General features: G+C 40.9%; 1 protein-coding gene across 1 annotated transcript in view; it reads left to right on the forward strand.

Moving 5' to 3' along the window:
* NCOR1 (nuclear receptor corepressor 1) overlaps positions 1–10,908 on the forward strand; it is a 195,160-nt gene that overhangs the window by 16,303 nt on the left and 167,949 nt on the right. The window contains exon 2 of the mRNA XM_011975291.1: positions 3,607–3,784. Within this exon, the coding sequence (XP_011830681.1) occupies positions 3,677–3,784 (108 nt within the window). The 5' untranslated portion in view covers positions 3,607–3,676. The remainder of the gene's footprint in view (positions 1–3,606; positions 3,785–10,908) is intronic.

A 10,908-nucleotide genomic window follows, 5' to 3' on the forward strand; every position in this document is an offset into this window, starting at 1 on the left:
CCGCCACCATGCCCGGCTAATTTTTTTGTATTTTTAGTAGAGACGGGGTTTCACCGTGTTAGCCAGGATGGTCTTGATCTCCTGACCTTGTGATCCGCCCACGTCGGCGTCCCAAAGTGCTGGGATTACAGGCGTGAGCCACCGCACCCGGCCAGCCAAGATGTATTAAGTAATAAAAGCAAGATACAGAACAGTGTGTAACTAGTATGCTCCCATTTACATAGGGGAAAAAGTGTGAGTGTATGTATGTGTAGGATCTTTCTAAAGGACACTCTAGAAACTAGTAACTTTAGTTGCTTTCTGGGAGGGTAACTGGGTAGCAGCTAGAGGAGAAGGGCGAGGAGATTTTTCACTTTGTATTCTGTGCTACTTTTAAAAACTCTTAAGTCCTGCATATAGTATTTATTTCCAAAAAGATCAACCCTCCCCACAAGGCCAAATGTTGGCTTTTCCCCTTCCACTTGGAGCAGTTGCAGGTGTATAGATGAGGCGAAAGCTCCTCAGGTGGTTTTAATGTGTGATCTCACTGAACATCTCAGCTCCTCCTAGTTCACTACTTGCTGAGAAAGCGGCAAAGCATTGCAGAAAACATTAGTTTTTCCCGTTTTGCCACAGACAATTATGTGATATTGGAGGAATTGTTGACTTTCTCAGATCTTCAGATTTCTCATCTGTCAAATCAGTGTTAGCTGGGTTATCTCAACCTTCCAATCCTTAAGATTTGCTGACCTCCATGCCTTGGGCCTTGGAAGGGAGCAGGGAGAAAACAGACTGAGGGACAACTGGTCAGTCTTCTGACTCTTTTCCTGGTCAGCTTTCACAACAGCAGGAAATGTGACATCAGGAGGAAATATGGTATATTTATTTAAAATATTTATATATTACATGGTACCACATATGGTTTTTAAAGTTCTTTTTTTTTTTTTTGAGACGGAGTCTGGACCCCTCGCCCAGGCTGGAATGCAGTGGCGCCATCTCGGCTCACTGCAACCTCTGCCTCCCAGCTTCAAGTGATTCTTCTGCCTCAGCCTCCCCAGTAGCTGGGTTTACAGGCATGTGCCACCATGCCTGGCTAATATTTTGTATCTTTAGTAGACATTGGGTTTCACCATGTTGGCAGGCTGGCCTTGAACTCCTGACCTTGTGATCTGCCCGCATTGGCCTCCTAAAGTGTTGGGATTACAGGCGTGAGCCACCGCGCCCGGCCTTAAAGTTCTTTCTATACGTTTTTTCTTTTGTTTTTTGAGTCAGAGTTTCATTGTATCACCCAGGCTGGAGTGCAGTGGCACAATCACGGCTTACTGCAGTCTTGACCTCCTGGGCTCAAGTGATCCTCCTGCTTCAGCCTCCCAGGCAGCTGGGACCATGGGTGTGTATTGCCATGCCTGACTAATTATTATTATTATTATTTTAATTTTCTTGTAGAGATAAGTCTGCCTTCATTGCCCTGACTGGTCTCGAATGCCTGGCCTTAGGAGATCCTCCGATCTTGACTTCCCAAAGTGCTGGGATTACAGGTGTAAGCCACTGTGGCCAGCCTACAAGTTTTGTTTTAAAGTTAGATTGACGACAATTCCCTAGAAAATTTTATTTTCTAAACCTAAACTGGATAAAGAATATATTGATAAAAACTGGGAAATTGATCAAGTTGTCACACTGAATTATTTTTTGAATTTGCCCTCTTCCCAAATCCCTTGAAATGATGGAAACAAAATTAAAACTTTACGAATAAAATATTAAATGGGTGGAGATTTTATATATATAAAATTTATATATTTTTATATATGCAGTTACATAATTTTCATCTTATGTATAAATTCTATTTTTTTAAAACCACCCAATTAGGTAATAATAGAAATCCTATCTTAAAGTAAGAGTGTATGTACACACATGCACATGTATATATGTGTATGTATATAACATTTTTGTCATGGGAGTTTTATATATAATTAAGATAGAAATTATATATTATAGCACACATTTTTATACATATGTAATATTCTTTATCATATGTATGTAAAATACTCCCATATTAATTATGTATAAGATAAATATTTATGCTATCCTGAAACATAAACATAGATAATCATGTTTTAGGATGGGAATACTCAGGAGTATAAAGGTACCTGTTCTCCCATTAGTCAGTCTGTGAATTCAGTATTTATGTGTTCTTATCCAGAATTTCTATGGGACCTGACAAGCCGACTCTGATGCTTGTGTGCAAGAGGAAATGTGCTAGAATAGCTGAGAAGGCGATGAAAGTAGCAGCAACAACAAAGCACAGCGCAGGTGAAACTTGCCTTGCTGAATATGAAACCTCGTAATACTAGAGTAATTTGAAAAGTATGGCATTGGCACAAGAAAAGACAGACAAAAGACAAATCAAATTAGTCTGGAATTGTGGATAAGTAGGAATGTACTTTATAATGAAGATGGCTTTGTTTTTCTTTGTTTTTTCTTGAGACAGAGTCTTACTCTGTTGCCCCGGCTGGCGTACAGTGGCGTAATCTTGGTTCACTGCAACCTCCGCCTCCCAGGCTTAAGCAATTCTCCTGCCTCAGCCTCCCAAGTAGCTGGGATTACAGGCGCATGTCACCATGCCCGGCTAATTTTTGTATTTTTAGTAGAAAGGAGGTTTGACCATGTTGGCCAGGCTAGTCTTGGAACTCCTGACCTCAAGTGATCCGCCTGCCTCAGCCTCCCAGAGTGCTGGGATTAACAGGAGTAGCCACCACTCCTGGCCGTTTTCTTTATTTGCTATTTCAGGTCCATAGAAACATGCAAAGAGTAATATAGCAAATGTCCAACTACCTACCATCTGTGATTACAGAACTTAGTATTTTATCATCTTTGCTTCAGAATTATTAAATAAAGACAATATTTCCTCTGCACAAATACTTACCTTAAAACTACTCTTGAATTCTTTTCACAATTGACTTATCAACTCCCAAATTTAGCACCATGTATTTTTTGTCTTTATATTTGTTTCTCAGACATTTATAGAAATATATTTACTGAGCAGTTACAATGTGTCAGACCTTATGCTGTTTTTATATACTGTTTTTACTTATATAGCTAATTATATTATTTGTCACATATTAACCTATTTTAAGCATAAAAAGAAATGACCCATTAATGTTTTGAAACTTTGGTAACTTTTATTAAGTAAATACATGAGAGGAAGCTTTTACTGGTAATTCTGGTTTTATTTATGTAGCTATAGTTATAATTTATTAGAAGTACACTTAGTGTTGGCCGGGCGCGGCGGCTCATGCTTATAATCCCAGCACTTTAGGAGGCCGAGGTGGGCGGATCACGAGGTCAGGAGATCGAGACCATCCTGGCTAACACGGTGAAACCACGTCTCTACTAAAAAAGTACAAAAAAACTAGCTGGACATGGTGGTGGGCACCTGTGGTCCCAGCTACTTGGGAGGCTGGGGCAGGAGAATGGTGTGAACCTGAGGCGGAGCTTGCAGTGAGAATAGATCGCGCCACTGCACTCCAACCTGGGTGACAGAGCGAGACTCTGTCTCCAAAAAAAAAAAAAAGAAGTACACTTGGTGTTTTAGTTCTTATTAATTCTATTTTTTCCCATCCTGTTTAGGTGGTTTCCTGGAAACATGATTGTTTATTGGCGTTGATCTCACAGTCTGGTGAGGACTTCTTTACTGATAATGTCAAGTTCAGGTTATCCTCCCAACCAAGGAGCATTCAGCACAGAACAAAGTCGTTATCCTCCTCACTCTGTCCAGTATACATTTCCCAGCACCCGCCACCAGCAGGTAAGGAACAAATACTATGCAAATTATACATGTTTTTTGTGTTTTTCTTTACTTTTCCTATTTAAGACACATGTTGGTGAGAAACCACCAAATTTACATTTTTTTAAGTGGCAAGAACTATTTACAAAGACGAGGAACCAAAGGTTGGGAATTAATTATTTCTGTCTTCTTACTGTGGTTTTATGCCGGATTTCAGGAGTTGAACTTGTCTTTGCTTTTGATGATAGGAATTGATGATAAATAGAAAACGTATCAATTCTCTAGAATTTCTAGGGTAAGACCTATATTTATACTCCCAAGTTGTGGTTGAGTTTTAAGCTGGCCAGATAACTTCGCATGTCTTGAGAGATGGCCAGGATAAAAACCTCTCTCTTCTTGAGAGATTGATGGTAGGAAGATTTGCATAGTAGATAGGAGGGAAGGAAGGGATGGTAGATAGGAAGGAAGACTTTATCATAGGAAGAGTTTGTAAGAGATTGATTTACCTTGTGAAAAATAAAATATGAGGTGACATAATAATCTCAGAGGGAGACCAAGGATATGTAAGAGGTTTAAAGAAAAATAGGAAAGGATGGGATAAAACGACCATCTCAGAGACTAAGAAAGCAGATTTGTCATCAAAATGTACTATGGGGTCCTACTGAGGACTCCTTTGAAGTGTAGTCATGATTACAGAGGTAGAATGGACATTCTTACATTGTTCCTGTGTAGGGAGGCATTTAGTCTTTCACCATTACATGGAATGTTAGTTGCACGTTTTTGTTGATGCTTTTGGTTGAAGAGGTTGCTTTCTGTTCCTAGTTTGAGAATTTCTGTCATGATTGGGTGTTGAATTTTGCTTGTATTGTCCCCCTACCCCAGTGTTACTCATCTGATTACCAATTTTCTGGATTATCGTTGCTGCTGGTTTTTTTAAAAAATCAGGCTGGGCGTGATGGCTCACGCCTTTAATCCCAGCACTTTGGGAGGCTGAGGCGGGTGGATCACCTGAGGTCAGGAGTTTGAGACTAGCCTGGCCAACATGATGAAACCCCTTCTCTACTAAATATACGAAAAAATTTGCCAGGCATCGTGGCAGGCACCTGTGATCCCAGCTACTCGGGAGGCTGAGGCAGGAGAATCGCTTGAACCCGGGAGGCAGAGGTTGCAGTGAGCCAAAATCGTGCTGTTGCACTCCAGCCTGGGCAACAAGAGTGAAACCCCATCTTAAAAGAAACAAAATTAACTTTGCAGTTTAGTTTATATATATACACATATATCTTTATTAATGCCCTCATTATATGTGTACATTGTAACAAATTTTGAAAAATTCATAAACTCATAGAACCATCACCAAAATGAAGATGAACAACATTTCTAACACTCCAGAACGTTTCTTGGTACCCCATCCTCCTTGGCACCCCATCGGTGTCAGTCCTTCTCCCCCGCTTCCTACTAACCTCAGCTCCTAGGAAACCACTGATCTGCTTTCTATCATAATACATTGTATATGTTCTGAGCTTCATGGGAACTCTTTTGTCTATGGCCTCTTTTGCTTCCCATGATACTTCTGTGATCTATCCATGTCTGGCATGTCTCGGTTCATTCCTTTTTATTGTTGAGTATGGGTATACCACAATTTATCCAGTCGCCTATTCCAGCTTTTGATTATTATATGTAAAATTACTTAGAAAACATATATCTATATATTTGTTGTATCTAGATTATTAAAAGAAGTATTGCCTCGTTTTCTTAACAGTATCCTTTGGAGAGTGTACATTTTTTATTTTCATCAAGTCCGATGTACTTTTTTTTTTGAGATGGAGTCTTGCTCTGTCGCCCAGGCTGGAGTGCTATGGTGCCATTTCAGCTCACTGCAGCCTCTGCCTGCCGGGTTCAGACAATTCTCCTGCCTCAGCCTCCCGAGTAGCTGGAATTACAGGCATGTGCCACCACGCCCAGGTAAGTTTTGTATTTTTAGTAGAGATGGAGTTTCACCATGTTGGCCAGGCTGGGGTCGAAGTCCTGACCTCAGGTGATCCACCCTCCTCGGCCTTCCAAAGTGCTGGGATTACAGGCATGAGCCACTGTACCCAGCCCCAATGTATTATTTTTATTGTTCATTTTTTGTGCTTTTTGTGTCATACCTAAGAAATTTTTGCCAAATTCACTAAGATTTTCACTTATGTTTTCTTCTCTAAGTTTTATAATTTTAGGTTTTTCATTTAGGTAAATTACCTATTTTGAATTAAAATTTTATATGTGACATGGTAAGCATTGAGTTTCAGTCTTTCTGCATTAAGAATAATGTTAGCTTGGAGAGTGGTCTTTACTCCTGTGTTTTCTTAAGGGGTTTGCGTAGGATTGGTACTTTTCTTTTTTGAGATGGAGTCTCGCTTTGTCGTCCAGGCTGGAGTACAGTGGCATGATCTTGGCTCACTGCAACCTCCATCTCCTGGGTTCAAGCGATTCTACTGCCTTAGCCTCCTGAGTAGTTGGGATTACAGGTGCGTGCCACCACACCTGGCTAATTTTTGTATTTTTAGTAGAGATGGGGTTTCACCGTGTTGGCCAGGCTGGTCTCGAACTTCTGACCTCAAGTGATCCACCCGCCTCAGCCTCCCAAAGTGTTGGGATTATAGGCATGAGCCACCGTGCCTGGCCTTCTATCTCTCTCTCTGCCCCTCTCCCTCTCTTTCCCCCTCTCTCCTCTTTCTCCTCTTTCTCCCATTGAGTCTTACTCTGTCACCCAGGCTGAAGTGGGCAATTGCATGATCTTGGCTCACTGCAACCTCCTCCTGGTTCAAGCAATTCTCCTGCCTCAGCCTCCCAAGTAATTGGGATTACAGGCGCCCACCACGTTGCCTGGCTAATTTTTTGTATTTTTATTTGCAACAGGGTTTCGCCATGTTGGCCAGACTAGTCTCGAACTCCTGACCTTAGGTTATCTACCCGCCTCAGCCTCCCAAAGTGCTGGGATTACAGATGTGAGCCACCACGTGTGGCCCAGGATTGATACTTTTTCATCCTTAGATATTTGATATAATTTATCAGTGAAACTATTGGGCCCAGAATTTTTCTGGGGGGAAGAATTGAAATATGAGCTCCCTTTCTTTAATAGTTATAATTCAGATACTCAGTTTTTTTCTTGAGTCAGTTTGGATGTATTTTGTTGTTTAAGGTATCAGATTTATTGACATAATTTGTCACAATATTTCCTCATCATTTCAGTGCCTTTGATCAGATACGTTGCGATGTTGTTCCTCATGTGGATAATGTGTTTTTTTTATTTATTTATTTTTAATCAGTCTGCCAAGAGGTTTATCAGTTTAATAGATTCTTGAAGAACTACCTTTGGTTTCAGTCATTTTCACTATTTTCTCTATTTCATTGATTTCTGCTCTTTATTGTTTTTTTCCTTCTCTAATTGTCTGTGTATATATCATTTCTGACATCCTTCATTCTTTCTGTATATTCAGGTTTTCTTCTGATATTATTGTGTTTGCCTGAAGAACTTCATTTCTCTTAGTTTAGGTCTTTTGGCAATTAATTCTCTCAGCTTTTATTTGCCTGAAAAAGTTTTTATTTCTGAAGACTATTTTCACTAGATATAGAATTCTAAGTTGACAGTTTCAGTATTTTAAGAGATACCTGGCTAGTATGATTTCTGACTAGAAGCCTGTGGTCATTCTTAATTTTTGTTCATTAATGTATAAAACACATTTACCCCCCTCTGACTACTTGCTGTTTTTTTTGAGGCAGTCTTGCTCTGTCATTCAGGCTGGAGAGCAGTGGTATGATCTCAGCTCACTACAACCTCTACCTCCCGGGTTCAAGCAATTCTTGTGCCTCAGCCTCCTGAGTAGCTGGGGCTGCAGGCATGCACTACCATGCCCAGCTAATCTTTTTTTTTTGAGACGGAGTTTCACTCTTGTTGCCCAGGCTGGAGTGCAGTGATGCAATCTTGGCTCACCACAGCCTCCGCCTCCTTCAAGCGATTCTCCTGCCTCAGCCTCCCGAGTAGCTGGGATTATAGGCATGTGCCACCATGCCCGGCTAATTTTATATTTTTAGTAGCTACAGATGGGTTTTCTTCATGTTGGTCAGGCTGGTCTTGAACTCCTGACCTCAGGTGATCCATCCGCCTCAGCCGCCCAAAGTGCTGAGATTACAGGCGTGAACCACTGTGCCCGGCCCTAGCTAATTTTTTGTATTTTTAGTAGGGACAAGTTTTCGCTATGTTAGCCAGGCTGGTCTTGAACACCTGACCTCAAGTGATCTGCCTGCCTTCGCCTCCCAAAGTGTGGGGATTTCAGGTGTGAGCCACTGTGCCTGGTCACCTCTTGTTACTTTTTAAGAGTTTTCTCTTTATCATTGGTGCCTTGCTATGTTGCCTAGGCTGGAGTGCAGTGGTTTTCATAGGTGCAGTCCCACTGCTGATCACACAGGAGTTGTGACCTGCTCCTTTTTGTTTTTTTTTAACCTGGGCAGGTTCATCCCTCCTTAGGCAACCTGGTAGTCCCCCTGCTTCTGAGAGGTCATCGTATAAATGCTGAACTTAGTGTAGATATCTGATTGGCATAGCCCAGAGCGGTAGCCCAGAACTACTGGGCTGAAGGGATCCTCCTGCCTCAGCCTCCCAAGTAGATGGGAATACAGGTGTGAGTCACGACTCCTGGCTGTTGTGCTTTTTGAATGAATACATTATTGTCCCTGACATTCACCAAGCTTCCTGATTCTGTGGATTTACAATTTTCATAAAATTTGAGCAGTTTGGGGCCATTGTTTTTTCAAATATTTTTTCCTGTCTCCTTTCCCCCTAGTTTCTATCTGGGACTCCAGTTACTCATGTTGCATGTTATTCCACAGTTCACTGTACCTCTGTTCACTTTTTTCCTCCTGTGTTTTAAAATCCATTAGCTTCATTTTGCTATGGTATCATAGTTAGTGATCTTTTCTTTTGTACTTTTCAGCCTGTTGTTAATTTTATCCAGTGACACTTTTATTGCAGATGGATTTCATTTTTGATTAGAATATGAACGTGAATTTCGTACTTTTTTAGTGCTGGCCTTTGTTATATTCCTGTAAAGAGAGATGAAGTCCTTCTGGTAGGAAATTAAGTTACTTTTGAGGCTTGTTTTTAAACTCTTAGGGCAGGTCTAGAGTAGTCTCTTTATTCTAGGTCTAATTTATTCCCCACTTCTAAGCTTGTCTCCTAGGGTTTCTGTTGAATGTCCCATGTATTCAGTGGGGTTTCCTCACTCTTGCTGGAAGAAATTTGAATGAGTTCTTGCCCTGAGTGAGCTCAGGGAATTGTTTGCTTTATAGTTGCTTCTAATTGTTCTATCATCAGAAATTATTTTTATCCCAGCCTGTGATATTTCTCCTTATGCATTTACAGACTAGAATTCAGACAGAGGCTTAAGGGATCCTAAATTCAGAGTTCAAGAAATCTTTCTCTTTGAAACTCACTTCTGAAAGTTCAGTCCCTATGGCTTATCCAAACCTCGTACGGTTGCTTCTTCGATGACTGTGATTGTGGGACACGAATTAGGTTCCCTTCCCATGGCTGCAGTTTGGAAATTGCCTTTAGGCAGAGGACCTAGAGTATGGTAGGTAGGGCTCACCTCATTTGCTTCATTTCTCTCAGTGATCAAGCCCTTTTTTTAGCTGTTGACTGTGGGAAGGTAATTCTGAGCAGTGTTACCTGCTTATACCTGGAAGCTGCAGTGCACTGTTGTTACTTTTATTTTACTCCTTACTCTTAATTTTTCTTGCTGGGTACATCCTTTAGAAATTCTTTCAGAGAATATTGGCTGGGCGCGGTGGCTTATACCTATAATCCCAGCACCCTGGGAGGCTGACGCGGGCAGATCACGAGGTCAGGAGATCAAGATCATCCTGGCTAACACAGTGAAACCCCGTCTCTACTAAAAATACAAAAAAAAAAAAAAACCCAAAAATTAGCTGGGCGTGGTGGCCGGCACCTGTAGTCCCACCTTCTCGGGAGGCTGAGGCAGGAGAATGGCGTGAACCCGGAAGGTGGAGTTTGCAGTAAGCCGAGATTACGCCGCTGCACTCCAGCCTGGACGACAGAGTGAGACTCCTTCTAAAAAAAAAAGAAAAAAGAAAAAAAGAAGTTATTTCAGAGAGTGTCTGTGGTTGGTACATTATTTGAGTTCTTGAATACTCAAAAGTTAGTAGCCTTAAAACTTGAGTGATGGTTTATTTTTTATTTCATTTTATTTTTAAAGACAAGGTTTCACTCTGTCACCCAGGCTGAAATGCAGTAACACAGTCATAGTTCACTGTAACTTTGAGCTCCTGGGCTCAAGTGATTCTCCCACCTCAGCCTCATGAGTAGCTGGGACTACAGGTTTATACCACCACCGTGCCCAGCTAATTTTTAAATTTTTTGTAGAGATGGGCTCTCACTGCACAGGCTTATCTCAAACCGCTGGCCTCAAGCTGTCCTCCCGCCTTGCCCTTCCAAAATGCTGGGATTACAGGCATGAACCAACATGGCTGGTCAATGATGACTTAGTTATTCAATTTGTAGCTTCAAAGTTATTTTCCTCTGAACTTGGAATATGCTATCATTTGCTGTTTGCTTCTATTCAGTGTTGCTAATGAGAAGCCTGCTTTTATTATGATCCTTCTAACTTTGTAGGAAACCTGTTTTTTATTTCATGGAACTTATAACAAAGTTTCAATTTATTCGTGTTTTCTAATATTTTTATGTGTCCAGTATGGATTAATTTTAAAAATACATCCAGTTTTTTCCTTAAGCCCTTTTAAATCTGAAGACCATGTTTTTTTCCCTAACTTCAGAGAAATGCTGTTCTATTATTTCTCAGGATCCTGTCTCTTACCTGTTGATATGGGAAGTTGGAACTTTTTGCGCTAGCTCCCATTTTTAACTTCTGTAGTTTCTATGTCTTTGTGCTTTACTGGGTACTGAGAGAATTCCTCAGTTCTCTCTTAGCTTTTCACTTCTGTGTGTTCAACTATTGTTTACATTCAGTGATTCAATTTTTAGTTTCTTTGATTTTTTTTTCTTTTTTTTTTTTTGAGATGGAGTCTTGCTCTGTCACCCAGGCTGGAGTGCAGTGGTGCCATCTCGGCTCACTGCAAGCTCCGCCTCC

This window comes from Mandrillus leucophaeus, unplaced genomic scaffold, assembly GCF_000951045.1.
Source record: "Mandrillus leucophaeus isolate KB7577 unplaced genomic scaffold, Mleu.le_1.0 Scaffold153, whole genome shotgun sequence".
Lineage (NCBI taxonomy): Eukaryota > Metazoa > Chordata > Mammalia > Primates > Cercopithecidae > Mandrillus > Mandrillus leucophaeus.